This window comes from Vombatus ursinus, unplaced genomic scaffold, assembly GCF_900497805.2.
Source record: "Vombatus ursinus unplaced genomic scaffold, bare-nosed wombat genome assembly UNPS02014832.1, whole genome shotgun sequence".
NCBI classification, from domain to species: Eukaryota; Metazoa; Chordata; class Mammalia; order Diprotodontia; family Vombatidae; genus Vombatus; species Vombatus ursinus.
This window is the reverse complement of record NW_020954610.1, coordinates 59825320-59846608: the sequence shown is the minus strand read 5'-3', so window position 1 is coordinate 59846608 and position 21289 is coordinate 59825320. Positions and strand designations below refer to the sequence as shown.

General features: G+C 44.6%; 1 protein-coding gene across 1 annotated transcript in view; it reads left to right on the top strand.

Moving 5' to 3' along the window:
* The first annotated feature begins 394 nt into the window (after positions 1-394).
* The window catches only part of ERN2 (endoplasmic reticulum to nucleus signaling 2), a 35213-nt gene continuing 14318 nt past the window's right edge, over positions 395-21289 (top strand). The window contains exons 1-14 of the mRNA XM_027839386.1: positions 395-562; positions 2465-2573; positions 2844-2877; positions 3380-3452; positions 3709-3781; positions 4099-4221; positions 5704-5805; positions 6090-6360; positions 6759-6837; positions 6925-7075; positions 8954-9078; positions 9264-9431; positions 10159-10366; positions 15291-15325. Of these exons, the coding sequence (XP_027695187.1) occupies positions 503-562; positions 2465-2573; positions 2844-2877; positions 3380-3452; positions 3709-3781; positions 4099-4221; positions 5704-5805; positions 6090-6360; positions 6759-6837; positions 6925-7075; positions 8954-9078; positions 9264-9431; positions 10159-10366; positions 15291-15325 (1611 nt within the window). The 5' untranslated portion in view covers positions 395-502. The remainder of the gene's footprint in view (positions 563-2464; positions 2574-2843; positions 2878-3379; positions 3453-3708; positions 3782-4098; positions 4222-5703; positions 5806-6089; positions 6361-6758; positions 6838-6924; positions 7076-8953; positions 9079-9263; positions 9432-10158; positions 10367-15290; positions 15326-21289) is intronic.

Here is a 21289-nt window from a genome sequence, read left to right as displayed (position 1 = left end):
TAGTGATAAACCATAGTGTGTCCCTCTTCCCACATTCCACCCGAAAAACTCCGGCTACGATGTTAAATGACAACCCCCCCACACCAGTCACAAAGCCCATGACTCAGAAGCAGGATTTGAACCAGTCTAACAGACTCAAATCCATCTTTCTATTCCCTAAGCCTTGGTGCTCGGCTATAGCCTTAAAAGCTGCCTCCCAGCCTAGGCGGAGCTCTGTGCCTTGCTTTCCAGTCCCCCGGACTGACATACATCCTCCTACCTTTCCACTCCTCACTTTCCCACCCCAGGGACCTCAGAGCCGGGTCTGAGAATGAAGGGCGGGTACTAAAGGCAAGATCCGCCTCGCTGGAGGTGGTTCTCCGCCCCTCCCGCCATTGGGTCTAGCACTGGGAGCCCAAAGCATTCTGAGTCCAGTCCTGCCAACACACCTTTTGGTGGTGGGCAGCATGCCAGCCGGGCACGCAGGCAGCCGCCGCCAACGCCACCCGCTGTGCCCAACGCGATGGAAAGAGCTGGCTTCCCGCTCTGCCTCCTGGCACTGATCTGGCCTTGCCTGCCGCAGGTGAGATGGAACCGAGGCCCCTGGGCAATCGGCCTGCCTGGGGAAGGCTCCACGCTGGGGGCAATGCCTTTGTTCTCGAGCTAAACTATGATGGGGTTGAGGGAGGGGGAATCGGCTCCGGCTCCTTTCCTCCACCAAAGTGGCGCGAACCGCCCCCAGCCCCGCTAAGGAATCTGAGTGCTGGTTATCGGAGGTGGTGAAGGGTATCCATGTCCCCAGAACACAGCTGGCTGCGTGCATAAGAGGTGGGAGGTACGGCCAAATCCCGATCTCACTGAGAAGTGGGGGCAACAGGGATCCAAGCTCCGGAACTAAACCTCCAGCCTGGCCCCAGGTGATTCCCTGAAGGCCCTTCCTGCTCTAGATGTATGACTATTATTCTCCCTTTGGGCACTTCAGTTTCTGGACGTGCTCCTCTTATCTCTTCAGAAGCTTACCCCTTCCCCGAGAGCTAGCCTGAGACTAGAAACAGGTGGGAATGTGGGGTAGGCAAGAGGCTCCGGGGGGGTGGTGTCCCTGCCCCTGTTATTTCTACTTCAGTGAGTTGAAGCCAGCCCCGTTGCGAGCATGAGTATCCCTGGGGTGAGAGCATTGGTCACTATATTACTGTAAAGAAAGCTGACTATAGCCAATAGCAGAGGAGCTCCAAATAGCGAGGGAGACATGGGCAAGGGCAGATAGATTTAGCAAGGCTATCTCTCTTCCTCTTATGGAGGGAGGACAAGGAAAAAAATGGGTTTGAAGTCAAGGAAATGCTAAGGGGAAACCAAGGCATAATGTAGGGGGAAATCCAAGAACCACTCCCCCAAGCTATACCTGCCCCGCCCCCATACCAACCCTACCAGCACTGACTCTAATGAGGAATGATTCCTCTCCCAAGGCTCATGGTGCTGAATGTCAACTGCCCATCTTACCCTTTAAATTCCCATTCTGGTCTCTGCTTCCATCTTGTCCAGGGTCCTGGCTCCAAACATTTTTCCATCCTGGTTGGCCAAGGGATGAAACCAAAGAGGAAGGAAAGAAACCCGTAGTAAGGGGAAGGATGTGGATGCTGCTACCTCTAGAACGGAGCAGGACTTTTGTGGGGTCGGGAAATAGTCTGTGAGAGTAGAAAACAGTTATAGCCTTAGGGAGGAAGAAGATGGCCAGAAGATGGAGTTCTCTTCTCCCTGCCCCCCCCCAGACTGAGAGTGCTGATCCTGAAGGGCTGTGTGCTTCCTCGTGCTGTTTACTCAGCCTTGCCCTGTTTGCCCAGGGAGTGGGAGGGGTGGCAGTGGCAGCAGCAGGCAAGCGAGCCCAGCAGGTTAGCCGGATGTAATGGGAGCCTCTGCAGGGGGCTCACCCCTCCCAAGCTCCATGCATCTCAGTTTTGTGGCCACAGTAGCTCCCTGGCACCAAAACCAGCCTGGCCAGTTTGAAGGGAGGAAGAGATGTCATCAAGAGGGAGAGAAGTCTTCAGCCTCTGGCTAGGAGGAGAATCCAAAGAAATTGGGAAGAAAGAGGCATCCCTGTTGAATCACCATCAGTTTAGAGACATCTCAGGGCTTCCATCTCCCTTATCTTTTTCTCATCCTTTCCCATTCCCTTCAGTTATGTAGCTTCTTGTTGGATTCCATGGTGGAGCAGGGAGGAATATTCCCTTCTTCTTGTCTGTATGTATCTTGGCACCGATTCATTTACAAGTTGTTTTCCTCATTAGAGCATAAGCAGGGCCTACCAGGACAAAAGCAGTCTCCATAACAAGACTCCATTCCAACTAACCAGGTCTGATAACCATCCAAGAAAATAAGGTCCTGGAAGACTGTCCTAGGGAGGGCCCCAAACCACTGGAGTTTAGGTGGGGGACAAAGGTCACATGGTACCCTCCACTGAATTTTTGTTCTTCATGCTGAGGGCCTGTAGGGAAGGACAGGGAGCATCCCCGAGGCCTTGCTTTTCATATCCACTCTGGATGGGAGTCTGCATGCTGTCAGTAAGAAGACTGGTGACATCCAATGGACCCTGAAGGATGGTGAGCCAGGCCCTGGGGGAAAGGTACCCATTGAGTCCCCTAAATGCTTCCAGAATGGTGGCAATAATGGTATCTACCTACTTTCTAAGGGTTCCCAGGTCTAGACTTGAGTAACAACAGGCTAGGAGGCCCCACTCCCCATCTCAGCCTACACCTTCCAAAATGTGGGACTGGAGTAGAGTTGTCCATGGCCAGCATATGGGCGTGTATTCTTGGGAGGTGGAGAGGGCAGTACTTAGTACTTATCACTTATCATCCTTGTTTCTGCAGATCCTATCATTCAGGGTCCTGTGTATGCCACGGAGTAAGTATCCTGTCCTCGTGACTGTGGCCTGAGACAGGGAGTAGAGGATGAACAAAGTTCTGAGATAGAAGAGCGTATGATTTTTAGGATTTGGGGATGTGAATGTAGGGGAAGAGAATCCAGAGTTTTGGACAGTAAAGGAGAGGAAAGGGAAGTAAGGTTTGGGGGTACAGGTGTTGAGAAGATAGGAACAAAGTTCTAAGGCAAGGAAGAGAGGAGGAGAGGAAAGAGTAGGCTTACCTGAGAAACTAAATGAAAGTAACTGATATTTTGGAGGGGAAATGGAGGGACGAGTTTGGGTTTGAGACAGAAGGAAAAGGATTTTGATCAAATAACCTTCCCACCTCTACAAGCATGATCTCCCAGGGACAGCCTTCCCCAGGCAAGGTGGATGGGCAGGCTTCTGGGTCAGGCATCAAGAGTCTGGTTGGTAGCAATCCTCAGGGTCTGCCTTCCCATCTCTCCTCCGAACTTCTAACATCCACTCCTTCTTCTTTCCCAGACCAGCCTTCCTCCCTGACCCTAGTGACGGCAGCTTGTACATCTTAGGAGAGGAGAGCAAACAGGGCCTCATGGTAGGTGCCCTTCAGTGGAGATGGAGCCCTCAGCCAAGGCAGTATTTGGGGAGAGATTTCAGGGAATGGGTGTGACAGGCACTCACTTGGATTTGAATCCAGAAGAAAGGGGACGTATCAGATTCTGCCACACAGGAAGGATCTGGACCTCCCCTATGGAACATTAAGGGGAGGCAGAGTGGATAGAGTCAGAATGTATTAGGATCCCTCCTGCTCAGCCTAGGCTAAGCTATCCCTCCTTCCCATTCTCTCACAGAAACTCCCATTCACCATCCCAGAGCTGGTACATGCCTCCCCTTGCCGCAGCTCAGACGGTGTCTTCTACACAGGTAGGGAGAATCCTTTAGTTCATATCTGCCTTCAAAACACTCATATTTCATCCTCCCACCCCACCCCTTCTAGGTGGCTACCTAACACCCACACACATGCACACCCCACACACACAGAAGACTCCACAGTTCTGACCACACCAGATTGCTCCTGCTGACTTTGGGACTGAGAGTGGAGAAACTTATCTGAGGGGAACGAGTTCTATCCTTGAGGATGAGAAGGGCCACCATACCTGGCAACAAAGTATAAAAAGAGGTTTTTTTAAATGTAGAGGATAGGACATTTCAAGGGAGGGCGCTGTTCTTCCCTCATACAGGAAGGAAGCAGGATACATGGTTCATGGTGGACCCCAAGTCAGGCAAGAAACAGACCATGCTGTCCACAGAGGCGTGGGATGGGCTCTACCCTTCAGCCCCTCTTCTCTACATTGGCCGAACACGTGAGTGAGAATGTTAATCTTCTACCCACAGAGCAGACCCAGGTACCCTTTATCCAGAATATTGATATGGTAATATCACCAGCCCACTTGAAGAAGGGACCTAGTTATGGGTGCTCCTGGGAAAGGTTAATTTACTTGCATATACTTCCTACCTAAATATGGATATACATCCAGTTAGTCAACAGTCAGTCAATGAGCATTTATTAAGCACTTACTATATGCAGGCACTGTGCTAAGTGCTGAGGATACAGAGAAAGTTTAAAAAAAAAAGGATTCCTGCCCTCAAGGAACTTACATTCTAATGGGGGAGACAACATGTAAATAACTAGGAACACACAGGTTATATGCAGAATAGATGGAAAGTAATAGGGGAGGGGAAGGCACTAACAACTAGGGGACTGGGAAAGGCTTTCTGCAGAAGCTTTGGAGCTAAGTCTTGACAGAAACAGCCAGGAGAATGAAGAGGCGATGGTGAGGAAGCAGAGTGTGCAGGCATGAGGTGGCTGGATTGTAGAAGGGGTGGAGGGGAGGAAGGAGTAAGATGGGTAGAAAGGGGTCAGCTTATTTAAGAGTTTCAATGCCAAATATAGGAGTTTTTAGTTGATCCTGGAGGTAATAGGGAGCCCCTGGAGCTCATCAAGCCAAGAGGTGAAATAGCCAAACTTCAGAAGAATTGCTTTGGCAGCTTAGCAGAGGATGGATTGTAGAATGGAAAGGCTGGAGGCAGGGAGACCAATTAATTAGAAGGCTATTGTAATGGTCCAAGACCAAAGTAATGAGGGCATAAACCAGGGTCGTGGCTCTGGGAGTTGAGAAATGGGGATTTATTTACAGGGTGTCCCAAAAGTCTTAGTACTCCAAGAGCTTAAAACTGCCCTCATGTTTTGGGGCCACCATGGAGGAGAGGTGTTGGGAAGACAGAAAACAATTCAATTCGGCGGTAAACTGGAAATGAGGGCTGAGCTTGATCAAGGAGTCCAGGGCGACACAGATTGTGGGCCTGAGAGGAGGGTAGTGCCCTGGACAGAAACAAGGAAGCTGGGAGGAGAGGAGGACTGGGGGGAGGGAAAGACAGATAATAAGTTCTGTTTTGGACATGTTGAATTTGAGATATCCAAAAGGCAGTTGTTGATGTTAGAGTCTTGAGGGACACTTGCCATTAGTGGATAGAGAGCCAGGAAAAAAAGAAGGAACAGCTGCTCCAGAACAATGGAAAGACCTGGGTTCAAATCCCACCCCTGGCACTTAATTTCTGTGCGACCTTGGACAAGAGCCTTAGCCCCTCAGGGTCTCAGTTTCATTGTCTGTACAGAGAGGGGGTTGGACCAGATGACCTCTGAATTCCTTTCCAGTTCTAGATCTGTGATGCATGGGTTTCTTCAGGAGGGGGTTGGGAGGTGAGGGTGGGAGGGAGAAATACATGGAGAGAAAACATTTCTGGGGGCCATGAGAAAGGGGATGATTCTACTCACCACTTTCTAGAGTACACGGTCACTATGTATGACCCCAGGTCCCAGGCCCTTCAGTGGAACACGACCTTCAGAGGCTACTCGGCACCCCTCCTTGACCACTTGCCTGGCTACCGTAAGTAAAGCCTGCCTCAGAACGATGACGACTGATCTTTTCCATGACTCCCAGGAATGAGTCCTGGCCCCTGAAATGACTGACGCTCCCCTGGGGTGTTGCTTGAGTGGGAGATGGGGGAGGGACCTTATTTTCCCTCAAGTATTCTCAGCCCCTTAAGCATCATCCAGCAGTTTTACCCAAAACATCCAGGACCAGCTCCCAGGAGGAAAGGGGAAAAGGAGCCTAGGTGGTCAAGAGATGTGCCCAGAATGGGGCATGCAGCTCAGTATCTGTTTCTGCAGAGGTGGGCCACTTTGCATCCAGTGGGGAGGGCCTGGTGGTTACCGTGGACAAGGAGAATGGAGCAGTTCTGTGGACACATGACTATGGCTCACCTGTAGCGGGTATTTATGCCTGGCACCAGGACAGTCTACACCGGCTACCCCACCTCACTATGGCCCTAGACACCCTGCGCTTCCTCACCCTTCGCTCCAACCATATTCACCTGAGGTGCTGGGCCCAACCCTCCGGAACAGCAAGCAGGGACTTCTCTACTTCTGAGACTCAGTTGCTGTAGGTGCCCAGTGGTCCACAGGGGAGTTAGCACACCTGGGCCTAGGCTCAGAGGGAGCTACCACCTGAAGGAGGGAGGGCAAAAACAGAAAGAACCCTAGGAACATGCTAGCTGCCCCCACAGCCCACATCATGCCATCTAGAGAATTCCACTCCAGTAGGTGCTGGGAAGAAAAGTGAACAAATCAGTCATCAACCTCTACCTCTAGCAGAATTTGCCTTCCCCTTCTTTCCCATCTATTCTCCTGCCCTAATCTGATCACCTTGCACCTTCCATCATGAACCTTCCCCTGCCCAGGGCCAAGTGAGGTACCCTTCCCCATCACCCTCACCCTAAACCAAGGAGGGCCATTCTCCTATTTCCTCCCATCCCCATTTTCCCTCTTGTCCTCCCCTAGGCTGACTCTGTATGTGGGGAAGCATGCCGCCAGTTTCTATGCCTCCAGTGCGCTGGTCCACGCGGGAGTGGCACTGGTGGTGAGAAGGGAATCCTTACATGAGTGGGAGGAATGGGCAGATGACTAAATAGGGGCTCCTTCCATGGCCTTCTTCCTCCTCCTGCAGCCCCGGGGAGTCACTCTGGCCACGGTGAAAGGACCCACCACAGAGGGAGTGACTCTGAGTGACTCAGGAGAGCGGGAGGTCACGCCGAGCACAGATGTCAGATACCCTCCTGGCAGTGTAACTGCCCTCCACAGCTCATGGCTACTCATTGGTGAGGGGGCACTCTGGGGATGAGAAGAACCGCTCCAACGATTATATACATATTCAAGTTTTCTGCATTCTTAAATCCCCCCTTGTTCCTTTCACCCCTCCCTGGGATGGGGGTAGGGGAACACGACTTCCTTTTCTGTGTCTTCCCCAGTTAGAATGTAAGCTCCTTGAGGGCAGGCACTGTCTACTTGTATTTGTATCCTTAGCACTTAGCACAGTGCTTGGCAAAAAAAAAGTGCTTGGTGACTGCCCAACTGAAGGAGAACTCTGTCTTTAGTACCCGAAGACCTAGGTTCGAATCCCAATTCTGCCACTAATCACCTTTGCAACATTGGGCCTCTATTTCCTTGGTTGGACTAGATCTCTAACATCCCTTCCGGCTCTAAATCTGTGGAGTCTCTGTGATCTTCATATTGAGCCAAAATCTGTCTCCCTGTCATTTCTAGTTCTTTCCCTTGAAACCAGGAGAAACAAATCTAATCCTGCTTCCATGTGAAATATACCATTCAAATAAATGAAGACAGCTAGCTCTGTCTTATCTCCCGCAGCCTAACATCCCCAGTCCCTCCAGCCTCTTACACTAATGATGATAATTGGCATTTATGGAACACTTCCAGATTTATTAAGCACTTTATATACATCCGCATTTGATCCTCATAACAGCCTGGTGAGGTAGGCACTAGAAAGATAAAGGATTTATTAAGGTTTTACTATGTGCCAGGCAACTGTGCTAAGTGCTAGAGATAGAAATGCAAGCAAGCAAGAAAGCGCCTGCCTTTGGGGAGCTTACAATCTAATCAGGGATGACCATTCATGAAAGAGAGCTGGAAAAAAGTGGAGGGAGGTGGCATGGCGTGGAGATGGTCAGGAGGGCTTGACTCAGACAGGATAAAGAAAAACCTCCCCTTTCAGAGACTAGGAGTCCAAAGCTGGCAGGAGAGAAGTAAGGGGATAATGGTAGGAGTGAATGCAGCATGATGATGAGATGGCCAGAAGGTATTTAACTTCCTAGTTTTACAGATGAAGAAACTGAGGCTTAACACAGTTAGTTATATGCCAGAGGCATAGTTTGAATCCATGACTTTCCTGGTTCTACATCCAGAGCTCTCTCTAGGTCATTTATCCATAGATGGCATGGTCTCTTTTCATATTCCAGTTACCTGGTCCATGATATTCTCATTTATTCATGTCCTTTCTAAGATGTGGCACCTAGAGCTGAGCCCACTAACCCAGGGAAATCTGGAGTCATACTAGGTTCATATCACAGCTCTGCCATTTACTACCTATGTGACTTTGGGGAAACTCCCCATCTGTAAAATGAAGGGCTTGGACTAGATGACCTGTAATATCCCTTCCAGGTCTAAATTTGTGATCCTGTGAGGCAGCAAGATGGTGCAGTGGATAGAGCACTGGCCTAGAGTTCAAATCTTGCCTCAGACATTTTCTAGCTATGTGACCCTGGGCAAGTCACCTGCCCTATCTCAATCTTTTCCTTATCTATTATGATATTTTATATTATATAATATTATATTGATGATTATATAATATCATACTAGTACCTAGCTCACAGGGTTATTGTATCAAGTGAGATAACATAGCTAAAATGTTTTGCAAATCTTAAAGTGCTATATGAATGCTATCATCCTCATCATTATGATATGACTAACAACTCCTTTGTTCTATACTGTTTTTACTAGCTTAACTTAAAAGATCCACTAGCTTTTTTGACTGCCGTATTATACTATTGAGTCAGACTTCAAGTCCCTTAATCCCCACCCCCACCCCACCTCAGGTTTTAGTGCCTCTCAGACCCAGAGGTTAATCTGGCTTTATTAAAGACTTTCCTGACCCTAGCTGACCTCTCTGACCCCCACTCCAGGTCACCATGAGCTTCCCCCTGTTCTGCACACCACCATGCTCAGGGTCTTCCCCACTTCTGGGTCCGGGACTATGGCTAAGATCAGCCCCTCAGAGAGTGCCTCATCCCGTACCCTCTTCCAAGAGGTCAGTTTTCAGAAGGGAAGAGAGGGAAGAGGGAAGGGGAGGGAGAGGAGGGGAGGAGAAGGCTCAGAGGGTCTTTAGAGCCATTCACCTGCACTGGGTGGTCAATAAACAGACTGAAAGCAACATTGGGCCCTGGGTGGAGGGAAGATAGGACCCATAAGATAAGAGCCTCTCTACCCCTCCAGCTTCTTAGCCTGAGCCAGGAGGTGGCCTGGGGTCTTGAGAGGCTGCCAGGGCCCCAGCCTGAGGAGGGACCCCAAGATCTCTACCCAGGTCCTGGGTCTCAAGACATTCTGGTAGCTGGTCTCACCACCCTCTTGCTTGGTGGCTGGATCATCTTTCTTCTTCGTCAGGTAAGCTCACGTGCCCTCCCCCAGGCCTGGGAGTCCTAAGTTCTGCCCTTAGATTCCTCCACAGAGGATTCAGAACCTGCAGCTCTGCCCCTACATCCCTTCTCCCAGGATCCCTAGCTCTACGCCTTCAGTATTCTCCTCACCCCCAGCCCTCCTCTCAGGATCCCCAGTTCTGTCTACACCTAAGATCTTTGGCGTTGATCTTTTGATCCTCCTCCAACACAGGATTCCCCACTCTACTCCCATACCTTTTCCTCACGATGCCCAGATCTACCTCCTAATCCTTGTCCCCAAGACTCTTAGCTCTGGCCCCATGCCCTACTCACTAGGATCCCTAAATGTAGCCCCTCATCCTCCCCCCAGTACCCCTCCCCTTCTCTCAGGACCCCCCCCCGGTGTGCCCCCTCATCGTTTCCCCTCTAGGATGTCCAGCTCTGCTTCTTCAGCCCTACCTCAGGACTTCCAGCTCTGTTCCCTTGTCCTTGTCCTGAGGCTCTCTTAGTTTTTTCTCACCTTCCTTCCCTTCCTTCTGAATCTACCCTAAACCCAGAACTTCCCAGTTCTCTCCAAGAGGGAAAAAAGAGGAAGAGTTGGCATGCCTGGCTTGGCTTTGTGCACCTGGCCCTCTGTCGGAGTAGTGGTACATAGTAGGACCCATCTGGGCTATACTCAGGGTTAAAGCAGAGACAAGCCCCTGTTGCTGAGCCCTCATTTACTATCTAAACAGTGCATACAAGAGAAACGTCATGGTCCATTGGGGATTGTAAACCCCTGCCCTTCTCAGGACCCACTCCCTCTACTCTTGGGGGCAGCCTTGAACAACCAAGGGACCCCTTGGAGATCTACTGCCATCTCTCCATCCTCCCCTGCTCCCACAGACCCCACCATCAGGGTCCATTCCATCCAGAGTGCCCTGGAACCTGGAGACACCGAAGGTGAGTCCTGAACCCTCATTTGCTCTCTGAGCAATGGTGCCCTCTGAATGGGAGGGCTGAGAACTGGAGTTCCTGGGTAATGGAAGAAAGAAAGGAACAGTGAGACAAGCAGAGAAAAAAGATAAGCATTTATTAAGTGCCTACTATATACAAGGTACTGTGCTAAGTGCTCTTTTATCTCACTTGATCCTCACCACAACCTTGGGAGGGAAGTGCTGTTATTATCCCCATTTTACAGATGGGGAAACTGAGGCAAACAGAGGTTAAGTGACTTGCCCAGAATCCTCACAACAACCCTGGGAGGTAGGTGCTATTATTTTCCTCATTTTACAGATGAAGAAACTGAGGCAGACAGAGGTGGTTAAGGGACTTGCCCAGGGTCACACAGCTAGTAAGTGTCTGAGGTCAAATTTGAACTCAGGTCCTCCTTACTCCAGGCCCAGCACTCTATCCACTGCGCTACCCAGCTCTCTCTAGGAGAGGAGGCAGAACAGACAGATACAAAGGAAGGGAAAGAAAAAGGAGAAGTAGAAAGATGGCTGTTATGATATTTGTTTTCTCTTTAACACAAATTTTGTAGTTTTAGCTTTCAAAAAATGTTTATTCCCTATCTCAGAAAAACTTGAGCAGGCAATTCTGCACAATACCACAAGGGGGCAGTAGTGTACCATATCCACATGGTCTAAATTGGAAAATTCGTATTTTTGTATGATACACAATAATGGCTTTCTGCATGAGCATCATTTAAACATAAGTTTTTTCACTCCTTGTATATATCAGGGTATTATTATTTTAAAATCTAATTCAAACTCATTTAAGACTTCTAAGTGACTTTAAAAAAATAACACCACTACCCACAAGAACTATTTGATATTTTTCTCACTTATCTCTAGGTTTTCTCTTATCCTTTTAAAACTAAACTTATACATGGACCTTAATTAGAATGTTCCTTTATAATGTACATTTGTTTCTTAACATTAACAAGTCTTCCTAGAATGTGCATGCATTTCTGAGACTTAAGTCCCTGTAGGTTTGTTTCCCTCTCTTTGTTGTTTTCAGCCGTGTCTGATGCTTTGTGACCCCATTTGAAGTTTTCTTTGCAAGGATAACTGGTTTGCCATTTCCTTATGCAATGCATTTTATAGATGGGGAAAAACTGAGAGGCAAACAGGTTTAGGTGACTTGCCCAAGGTCACTCAGCCAATAAGCGTCTGGGGCCAGATTTGAACTCAGGAAGATGAGTCTTTCTGATTTCAGTCCAGGTGCTCTATCCACTACATTGCACTCTTTTTCTCTCTTAACAGTAATGTTCTAATAAGTTCTATAACACGGTATTTTGCATTTTCATGGTCTTGTGTTTTGGAAAGTCTGGCAAAGAAATTAGAAACAGATTTAACATTTCAAAACTTTCTTTACATTCTGAAGTTCAGATAAGTTTATTGCATTTACTTTTCTGTGCTGCTATTATTCCAACGTGAAAGGCTGAACTTCCAGAGCACCCTGCTAATTCCCCAAAAGGATAGGTATTGTCTGTTAATTATAGGAGTTTAGTAATGGGTTAATAGACTTACACTTAGAAGGATTACTTAGGCTAACTACTCATCTTACCAGTAAGGAAGTTGAGGCCCAGAAAGGTTGTAATTTGCCCACTTAGAATGATAGTAAGTGGCACTGGGTTCAGCTTTTGAATCCAAATTCTTTGACTCTAAATCCAACAGTTTTCTAGTCGAACAACACTGCTCCTACACACTACCATGCTGCCTCTGCTTTTGCATAGTTTTAATTTTATCCAGTAATAATAGCTAACATTTATATAGCACTTATTATGTGCCAAACACTGTGCTAAGTGCTTTACAATTATTATCTCATTGGATCCGCACAATGACCTTTCAAGGTAACTGCTATTATTATCCCCATTTTACAGATGAGGAAACTGAAGCAAACAAATTAAGTGATTCGTTCAGGGTCACACAGCTAGAAAGTATCCGAAGTCAAATTTTAACTCGGGTCTCCTTGACTCCAAATCTAGCACCCTATCCACTGTGCCACCAGCTGCCTCTGGGCATAAACATGAGCCCCTGCTCCCAGAAGAAAGTGACAGGACCATTTCTTAACTGGTGTCCCAAACGTTTGACCTCTGAAAGTCCAGATAAGTTTCCCTATCCAATCAGCTTTACAAATTGTGCTCAGCCACTCCCAGAGAAGTTACAGAGACTCATATAGATGAGTCTCTTAATGAAAGGAACAAAGTCATCTATGTACATTGTGACAGATGCTTCCAACCAGAAGTGTGTTGGTAAATATTTAACAGCAGCTCTCCTAAGATTATGACCCACTTTTAAATTTAATCTGCATTGTTAACATTTTCTCTATTTGCTTTTTAAAGTCTAGAAGATCAAAACAATAACTCAAGCATTTGTTGATTTCCAATATATCAATGTTCACACTAAAAATTTAACAATGGGATCTTGAGCCCGATAGTTCCAGCGTACCCCTGTGTCCAACTCGCTTAAATCAGCCATTGACCAACCCTTGGAAAGAGGCAATTGAATTCCTCAGATCAGAGTGCTAGACATTAGACTGATTTTAAAAAGACTATTCATGGCTTAAACTTCTCTCCAAATGCCACTTCCTTTCACCTAATTCTATCACCCAAATGATTTTTGGCTGTATTTGATACATATAATAATGGCTGTTGTTCTTTGTTCTCGAAGAGGACCAAAATGACATCATTATGTTGGAGCCAAGGTACTGTGGCTGATCAGACCAATACAAGCTCTGAAAGCGCTATCCCAGGTCGAGCACCAATGGTCCACGTGAACATCTGGAGTGGAGAGGTCTCTAAATTTGCACATTTCTTGTTTCTTTTGAGCTACAGCGATTCTGTTTTGCTGATAGAGCATAGCACCTTCTTTGATGTAGGCACGCCATGCTGAATCCGGTCCTGTGACAAACAGCGTCTCCCATGTCTCACAATCAATTCCAAAGTTCTTCAGAGAGACCTTGAGAGTATCCTTGTATCGCTTCTTCTGACCTCCATGTGGGCACTTACCTTGTATGAGTTCTCCGTAAAATAGTCTTTCAGCAAAACATACTTTGCCTGAATATATCTTAGGCAAACATTGTGTGAATATGCATAATAATACGACAATGCTGGGTATAGGAGATGCATCAGGTTTGGTTTTAAATTTTGACTTTCATTAATCCACACAAAATCTAGTAGTACTATCTGGCCTGGGGATAAAGATTAATGGGGAAGCCTAGCAGCTCTCTGAAGGCCTGACATTCCTAAGTTTTAGCATCTCTGTGTCTTTTCCTGAGACCACCTAATATTTCCCTATTGGCAATCTAATAATAATAACACACATGCCAGCAATCAATAAACATTTATTAAGCACTTACTATGTGACAGGCACACCTACTATGTGATAGGTACTGTGCTAAGTGTAGGTCATGCTTTCAGGTTTATAAAGCATTTTCCCATCCCCTGATAGGAGCATCTGAGGGTCTTCTGGTGCTATAGTGGAAAACTCACTGGTTTTGGAGTCAAGAAATCTGAGATCAAATAAAGGTTCTATTGCTCAGTACCTATGTGAGCATCACAAAAAAAATCACAAAATATTTCACCTCTCTCAGACCCAGTTCCTCATCCGTAAACTAAGGAAAGGGACTAGAAGACCTCTAAGGTCCTTTCCAGCCTACATGTATTATCCTATTAGGTGTCACCATGGTAAGGTCCAGTGGAAAAAGGTCCAATGGAAAAAGTGCTGACCTTGAAATCAGAGGACTTGAGTTTGGCTCCAGGCCCTGCTTCTTATTGCCAGTGCAACCTCGGTCAAGTCACTTATCCTCTCTGAGCCTCAGTTTCCTTATTTGTAAAATACAGTTGAACTAAAAGACCTTCTGGCAGTTAGGTGGTGCAGTGGATAGAGTGCCGGGCCTGGAGTCAGGAAGATCTGGGTTTAAATCCAGCCTCAGAAACTTACTAACTGTGTGACCCTGGACAAGTCACTTAACCCTTTTTGCCTCAGTTTCCTTATCTGTCAAATGAACTGGAGAAGGAAATGGCAAACCACTCCAGTATCCTTGCCAAGAAAACCCAAAATGGGATCATGACTGAACAATAATAACAAGGTCCCTTCTGGCTCCAAACCTATGAAACTGAGATTCAGTGGGGGTATAATATAATATAACATAACATAACATAACATAACATAACATAATATAATGTCAGAAAGTAGAATTTGAACCCAGTTCTCCTTCCTCCAAATCCTGGGATCTTTCCATGATTTCCATGATTCTGCCTCTCTAATTGGATGGTAATTTTCCAGTATTTGTAGCATATTACACCAAAGGAATTCTACCTAGTTAGTGCAGAGAATAGAGCACTCCATTTGGAGTCAGGAAGACCTGAGTTTGAATGCTGCCTCAGACATTTACTAGATGTGTGACCCAGGGCAAGTCACTTCACCTCTGCCTGCCTCAGTTTTCTCACCTGTAAAATGGGGATAATAATAGCATCTACCTCTCAGGGTTGATGTGAGGATAAAATGAAATAATATTATTTTCAAAGTGCTTTATAAACCTAAAAGTACCATCTTGAAAGCTGGTTATTATTATCATTATGAAGTATAAATATGTGAACATTCTAATCTCAGATATAATTCCCTGTTTCTGACTAAGACTTGATTCTATGTACTTTAATTTCTCCACGACATCTTCCTTTAAGCAGTTTTATCTCCTAAAATTCTTCTTTTCCTATTCTGGCACCCAGAAATAATTTCTTTCTTGTGGTTAAGGATTTATTCTCAGACAACTTCAATTTTCTTGAAGATTTCAAGAAAACTGAATAGATTTCATCTAGCCTGTCCATAATTAAATTATGGGATTCCTCCCAAGCAGTCTTCAATCTATCTTTCCATAGGGGTAGAAACACCATTACTTTATCACCTATCTGTGGTACAGTGGAAAGAAAAGCACAGGATTTGGAGTCCAAGGACCTGGATTCAAATGCTATCTCTGCCATTCTGTGACAATGGGCAAGTCATATTATTTGCGGGCCTCAGTTTCTTCATTTATAAAATAAGGGGGTTGGACTAGATGATCTCTAAGCTTCTTTCTAGCTCTAAATCTCAGGTGCTATACCCTCAAATATACTCTGAGCTCTAACTGGGGCAGGCCAATTGGGACTTTGTCCAGGGCCCCCAAATTAGACAGGAGCAAAAATTTAACACATTAATTTATTAAGCAGCTGGAAACAACTGAATTTAGATGTAGTTAGCAAGAATAATTAGTTAAAAATAGGACATTGTTACCATAGCTACAAGGACATTGTTAATAACACCTATCTGTGAGTCACTTTAATTACTAATTACTACTTCCCACTCATCTAATTGGTCTTAATTATTTCTTGTATTATTTTTATATCATGAGGCAGGGGCCCAATTTATACTGTTTGCCACAGGCACCAAAATTGCTAGTTATAGCTTTGAAAAGCCTAAAATTGCTGTTCTCTATTATAAGAACTTGTGGTTTCTTGAAGCTCTGCCATGATTTCTTGTAACACTCAATTATCTCTCTAAGACTTAATATAGTATCTACTATTAATGTTTTATACTCCTATTAATTCCCCTTCCTTGGACTCTTTAATTAAACTCTAGGGAACTCTCCCTTTCCTTCCTTATAGAAATGCTTGAATGGTGAGAGCAGAATAATTAACCAATCATTTAATTAATTAATTGATTGACAACAGAATCTTGCCAGAGTGGCAAGTTGCTCCACTCCAGAAGCCTAAACCTCCTGGTTGGTCATGCCTCTCTGAGAAGTCAGTTATTGGTGCTTACTAAAGAAGGATGAATATTTAAGAATTCATTTCTGCAGAAAACCTCATTTTGGGGGGCGGTGTCTCTGGTTTGCTGTATCTGTTTTTCTTCTAACTACTTGCCTGGCTACTTAATTGCTTTCAGCCCAACACTCAGTTTTGGTTTCTAGCATCTACATGTCCAAAATCATTCAGTCATAGAGTTTAAGATCTGGTAGGGACTTGAGAGATCATTTAGTCTCATTCATTCATTCATTCATTTTTACAGATGATGAGGAATACAGATTTTACAGATGAGACCCAAAGAGTTTAAAGTGACTTGCTTAAGATGGAGCTAGTTAGTGGCAAAGTTGTTAATAGATCCAAGATTTCTTGACTCCCAAGCTCAAGTTCCCACCCCCACCCCTACCTCTGCCAGGATTAGGATGGCAGGATTATATTGTTTTTAATTAAAAAATTTTTATTTTCAGCTCCAAATTTTCTCCCTCCTTCCACCCCCCTCCTCTACCAAACTGAGAAGGCAAGAAACATGATCTCCATCATACATATGAAATCAGCTCATGTGTTTTCCCACCCTATCTCACCTGCTCTTGTTGGAAGAAGGAAGGAAACAAGTATTTTTAAAGTGCCTGCTATGTGTCAAACATTATGCTAAGTGCTTTACAAATATTATATCATTTGAACCTTACAACAGCCCTGGGAGGTGGATGTTATTATTATCTCCATTTTACTGTTAAGGAAACTGAAGTATAAAAAGGTTAACGGACTTGCCCAGGGTCACACAGCTAGTCAAAGTCTGAAGCCAGACTTAATTCAGGTCTTCCTAACGCCAGACCCAGCACTCAATCCGTTATGCTACCCAGCTGGCCTGCCTTTGGCTTACAATGCCATTCTGACCTTTGACTTTGGAGTGTTTCCTGAATCTCCATCATCTTGGAAAGTCATAGAATCTTCTCAACATGTCCAGAAATTCGAATTCTAAACTTTGCCTGGGCTTACCCACTTCTAATTGGCTGTCCATTCTTTGCAATCCATTCTTTACATAACCCTGGCTCGATGTGACAGGATACTGAGTAATTATATCAGGTTTGGTTTGAAAGATAATCTGGATCTTATCTTCAGATGTATCATGGGGTACATTCCTAGCTCAGCAGGTTTACCTGTAGGCTGACATGCAGGTACATGTGTGATCATAGACTGATCAGACAAGGGCCTTAGCTGATACCAGTTCCTCTATTACTGCTATATCCCCCCTGCTAGATCTTTTGGTGGTTCCCAAGTTTGAACACCTCGATGACAATCTTAACAAACTTAATAGACTATAAAATCAGTGTTGACTACTGGGCCAACTGTGTCCCTTTGGAACCTTCCCTTCAGAACACAACCATCTTTGTACTTGATGATAAATAGAGTTCTATCTAATGGCCATCTGGAACTGGCTCTCCTATTCCTAGAGGCAGAGAATGCCACACTGGGAAGTCAAGTGGACATGGCATTTATTAAGCACCTACTATATGTCAGGGCTGTGCTACCAAATGCTGGGGGTACAAAGAAAGGTTAAAAAAAATTCGATTCTTTGCTGTTAAGGAGCTCACAGTGTAACGAAGGAGACAAGAGTGTGCAAACAATTACAGTTGTCCCTTCCATATCTTGACTTTCTCCATCATGGTTTCAACATATTGCGAGTTGGCATAAGAAATTAAATGGGAATTTTGGGGGAGTTTTCAAGAAGCCGCAGATGACACACAAAGGCTAGCAGATGACACGGAGTCTGTGACCAAATACTTAACCCAAATTTTACAATAAGGTACTGTAAACATCCTATAAAAGAAAAATAAAAATTTCAGACTTCTTCTCTGATAGAAAAGGAGGCCCAAAAAATTTTACACAGATTTTCCAGATCTTGGAGTTGCTGAGCCCCTAATCCCCGCAATGTGGAAGGGATAACAGTAATTTAGTTGGAATTTGAAAGAAGTCAGGGAAGCCAGGAAGCAGAGATGAGAAGAGAGAGCATTCTAGGCATGGAGGACACAGTCAGTGAAAATGCCCAAAGTCAGGAGATGCAGTATTTTGCTCAAGGAATAGCGAGAAGACCAGTGTAACTGTGGAAATGCCAGGGACTTTGATCTGTGGGTTGTGATTAATGCTTAGAGGATTCGATCCAGACTTACTTGGTAGAGATGGTTAGTGTGCTGTGTTTGGGCAGGTGACCCATATGCTGCCAAGTCCCCCTGTCTGGTGAGCAACAGAAACAATGCAGTGGTTCCAATTCTGCTGGGCTTAAACTTAGCCATCAAGTTTGAGCTTGTCTGGACAGTCACCTGATGGCATTAGATAATCTTCTCCCATTACTGTACCACCTGTTCCAGGCAGAACCACAATGTTCCAAGTGATTAGGCAGACCATCAGGTTGGATGGGGCAGTTGGGAGGAGGAATAATCCTTACCCAGGGCTAAGGATGCAGGGTCCAAGTGAAGAAAAGAGCAAGTCCAAATTGAAAAGCCAAACTGTGTTCATAATAAGACGTCTGTGGAGCCCAGAGATCCAGGGCTGAAATGAGTGGAAAGGCTAGATTCAGAATTTTTGTCCAGATAGAGAGATTCACAGCTGAAAGACTCAATATGTAATTAGGAAATCAGAATTAAATTAGGAAGCCAACATTCATTGAGTCCCAGGGAGTTGACTGTCTGGATCCACTTGATTCTCCAAATTTGGGGCCTTTTTATTGGAGTATTTTGTATTTATTATCCCCAGCTAGCACAAATATGCTGGTGTGGTCATGGGTAAGGGTCCACTGAGCATCCTGCTAACTGAACCACCCATACCAGACAATGGACATATACAACAAAATTAAATAACCATGGTTCTAATGGAAGAGTATAAAAGGCTTCCTATCTGAGGCAGGCCTTGTCTTCACCATATTGTCTCTTGATTATTTGCTTAAAATTGACCCGCGGCTTTGTTCCTCTGGGTCCATACCATCTTCTTAACATATCAGTATGTTTTATTCCTAGCCTTTGGCTTGATTTTTTCAATTCTTACTTATAGTCCTATCCCTAAGATCTACCATTGGCCCAGGAGTTTGTCTATATGCAAATAATAAATGTGATAATTATCAAATCAATCACATCTTGATTAGCCAAAGATACTCTAACCATTCCCTTCAGCATAAAACGAAATATTTCTGCTAAGCATTTGCATGATGGATGTCAGAATGATAGTAAATTCCTTATAGGTAGGGAATGTTCATTCATTATATTGCATCTCCAATACCTAATGAAGCATCTCGCACATAGTAGGTGCTTAAAAATATTTGTTAACTGATAAAAAGTCGTAGTGTTATGCTTAGCATTACTGAATTTCTCATACATTTAAACCCACTCATTGCCTCTCTCTTTGCCTCTTCAATTCTCCCTCTTACCTTTCACTTTTCTCTATAGGGAGATTCACTATAGTCACACTCACAAATTGGTCCCTGCCCTGGGAAAAAAAAAAGAAAAACCTTACAAAGATTCCCAGGGTGAGGCAAAATGTTGCCACAATTTTCTAGGTCTTTTTTTTTTTCCTTTTTTAAAATTAATTTATTTATTTTTAGTTTTCAACATTCACTCCCACAAGATTTTGAGTTCCAATTTTTCTCCCCATCTCTCCCCTCCCCACCCCAAGATGGCATGCATTCTAAATATCCCTTCCCCTAATCTGCCATCCTTCTATCACCACCACCCTTTCTCTTATCCCCTTCCCCTTCTATTTTACTGTGAGGCAGGACCAATTTTTATACCCCATTGCTTGTATATCTTATTTCCCAGTTGCATGTAAAAACAACTTTTGACATTCGTTTTTTAAACTTTGAGTTCCAAATTCTCTCTCTTCCTCCTTCCCACCCACCCTCACTGAGAAAGCAAGCAATTTGATATAAGTTATACAGGTGTAGTCATGCAAAACACTTCCATAATAGTCATGTTGTGAAAGACTAACCATATTTCCCTTCATCCTATCCCGCCTCTCATTTATTCTATTCTCTCCTTTGACCCTGTCCCTCCTCAAAAGTGTTTGCTTCTGATTACCCCCTTCCCCAATCTGCCCTCTCTTCTGTCATTCTCCCTTCTCTTATCCCCTTCCCCCCTATTTTCCTGTAGGGTAAGATAGATTTCCATACCCCATTGAGTGTGTATGTTATTCCCTCCTTAAGCCAAATCTGATGAGAGTAAGATTCACTCATTCCCTCTCATCTCCCCCCTCTTCCCCTCCACTGTAAAAGCTTTTCTTGCATCTTTTATGTGAGATAATTTGTCTCATTCTACCTCTTCCTTTCATCTTCTCCCAGTACTATCTTCTCTCACCCCTTAATTTTATTTTTTAGATATCATCCCTTTATATTCAATTCGCCCTGTGCCCTCTGTCTATACATATATATATATATATATATTTCCTCTAACTACCCAATACTGACAAAGGTTTCATGAGTTACAAATATCATCTTTCCATGTAGGAATGTGAACAGTTCAACTTTAATAAGTACTTTATGATTTCTCTTTCCTGTTTACCTTTCATGTTTCTCTTGAGTCTTGTATTTGAAAGTCAAATTTTCTATTCAGTTCTGGTCTTTTCATCAACAATGCTTGGAAGTCCTCTATTTCATTGAATGTCCATTTTTTTTCCCCTGAAGGATTATACTTAGTTTTGCTGAGTAGGTGATTCTTGGTTTTTATCCTAGCTCCTTTGACCTTTGGAATATCATATTCCAAGCCTCTGATACCTTAATGTAGAAGGTGCTAAATCTTGTGTTACCCTGATTGTATTTCCACAATACTCAAATTGTTTCTTTCTGGCTACTTGAAATATTTTTTCCTTAACCTGGAAACTCTGAAATTTGGCTATAATATTACTAGGAGTTTTCCTTTTGGGATCTCTTTCAGGAGGTGATTGGTGGATTCTTTCAATTTCTATTTTACCCTCTGATTCTAGACTATCAGGGCAGTTTTCCTTGATAATTTCTTGAAAGATGATGTCTAGGCTTTTTTTTTTTTTAATCATGGCTTTCAGCCCTGATTACACCTTACAGGGTTGTAGTAAAGGGTCGAATGAGATATGTGAAGGCA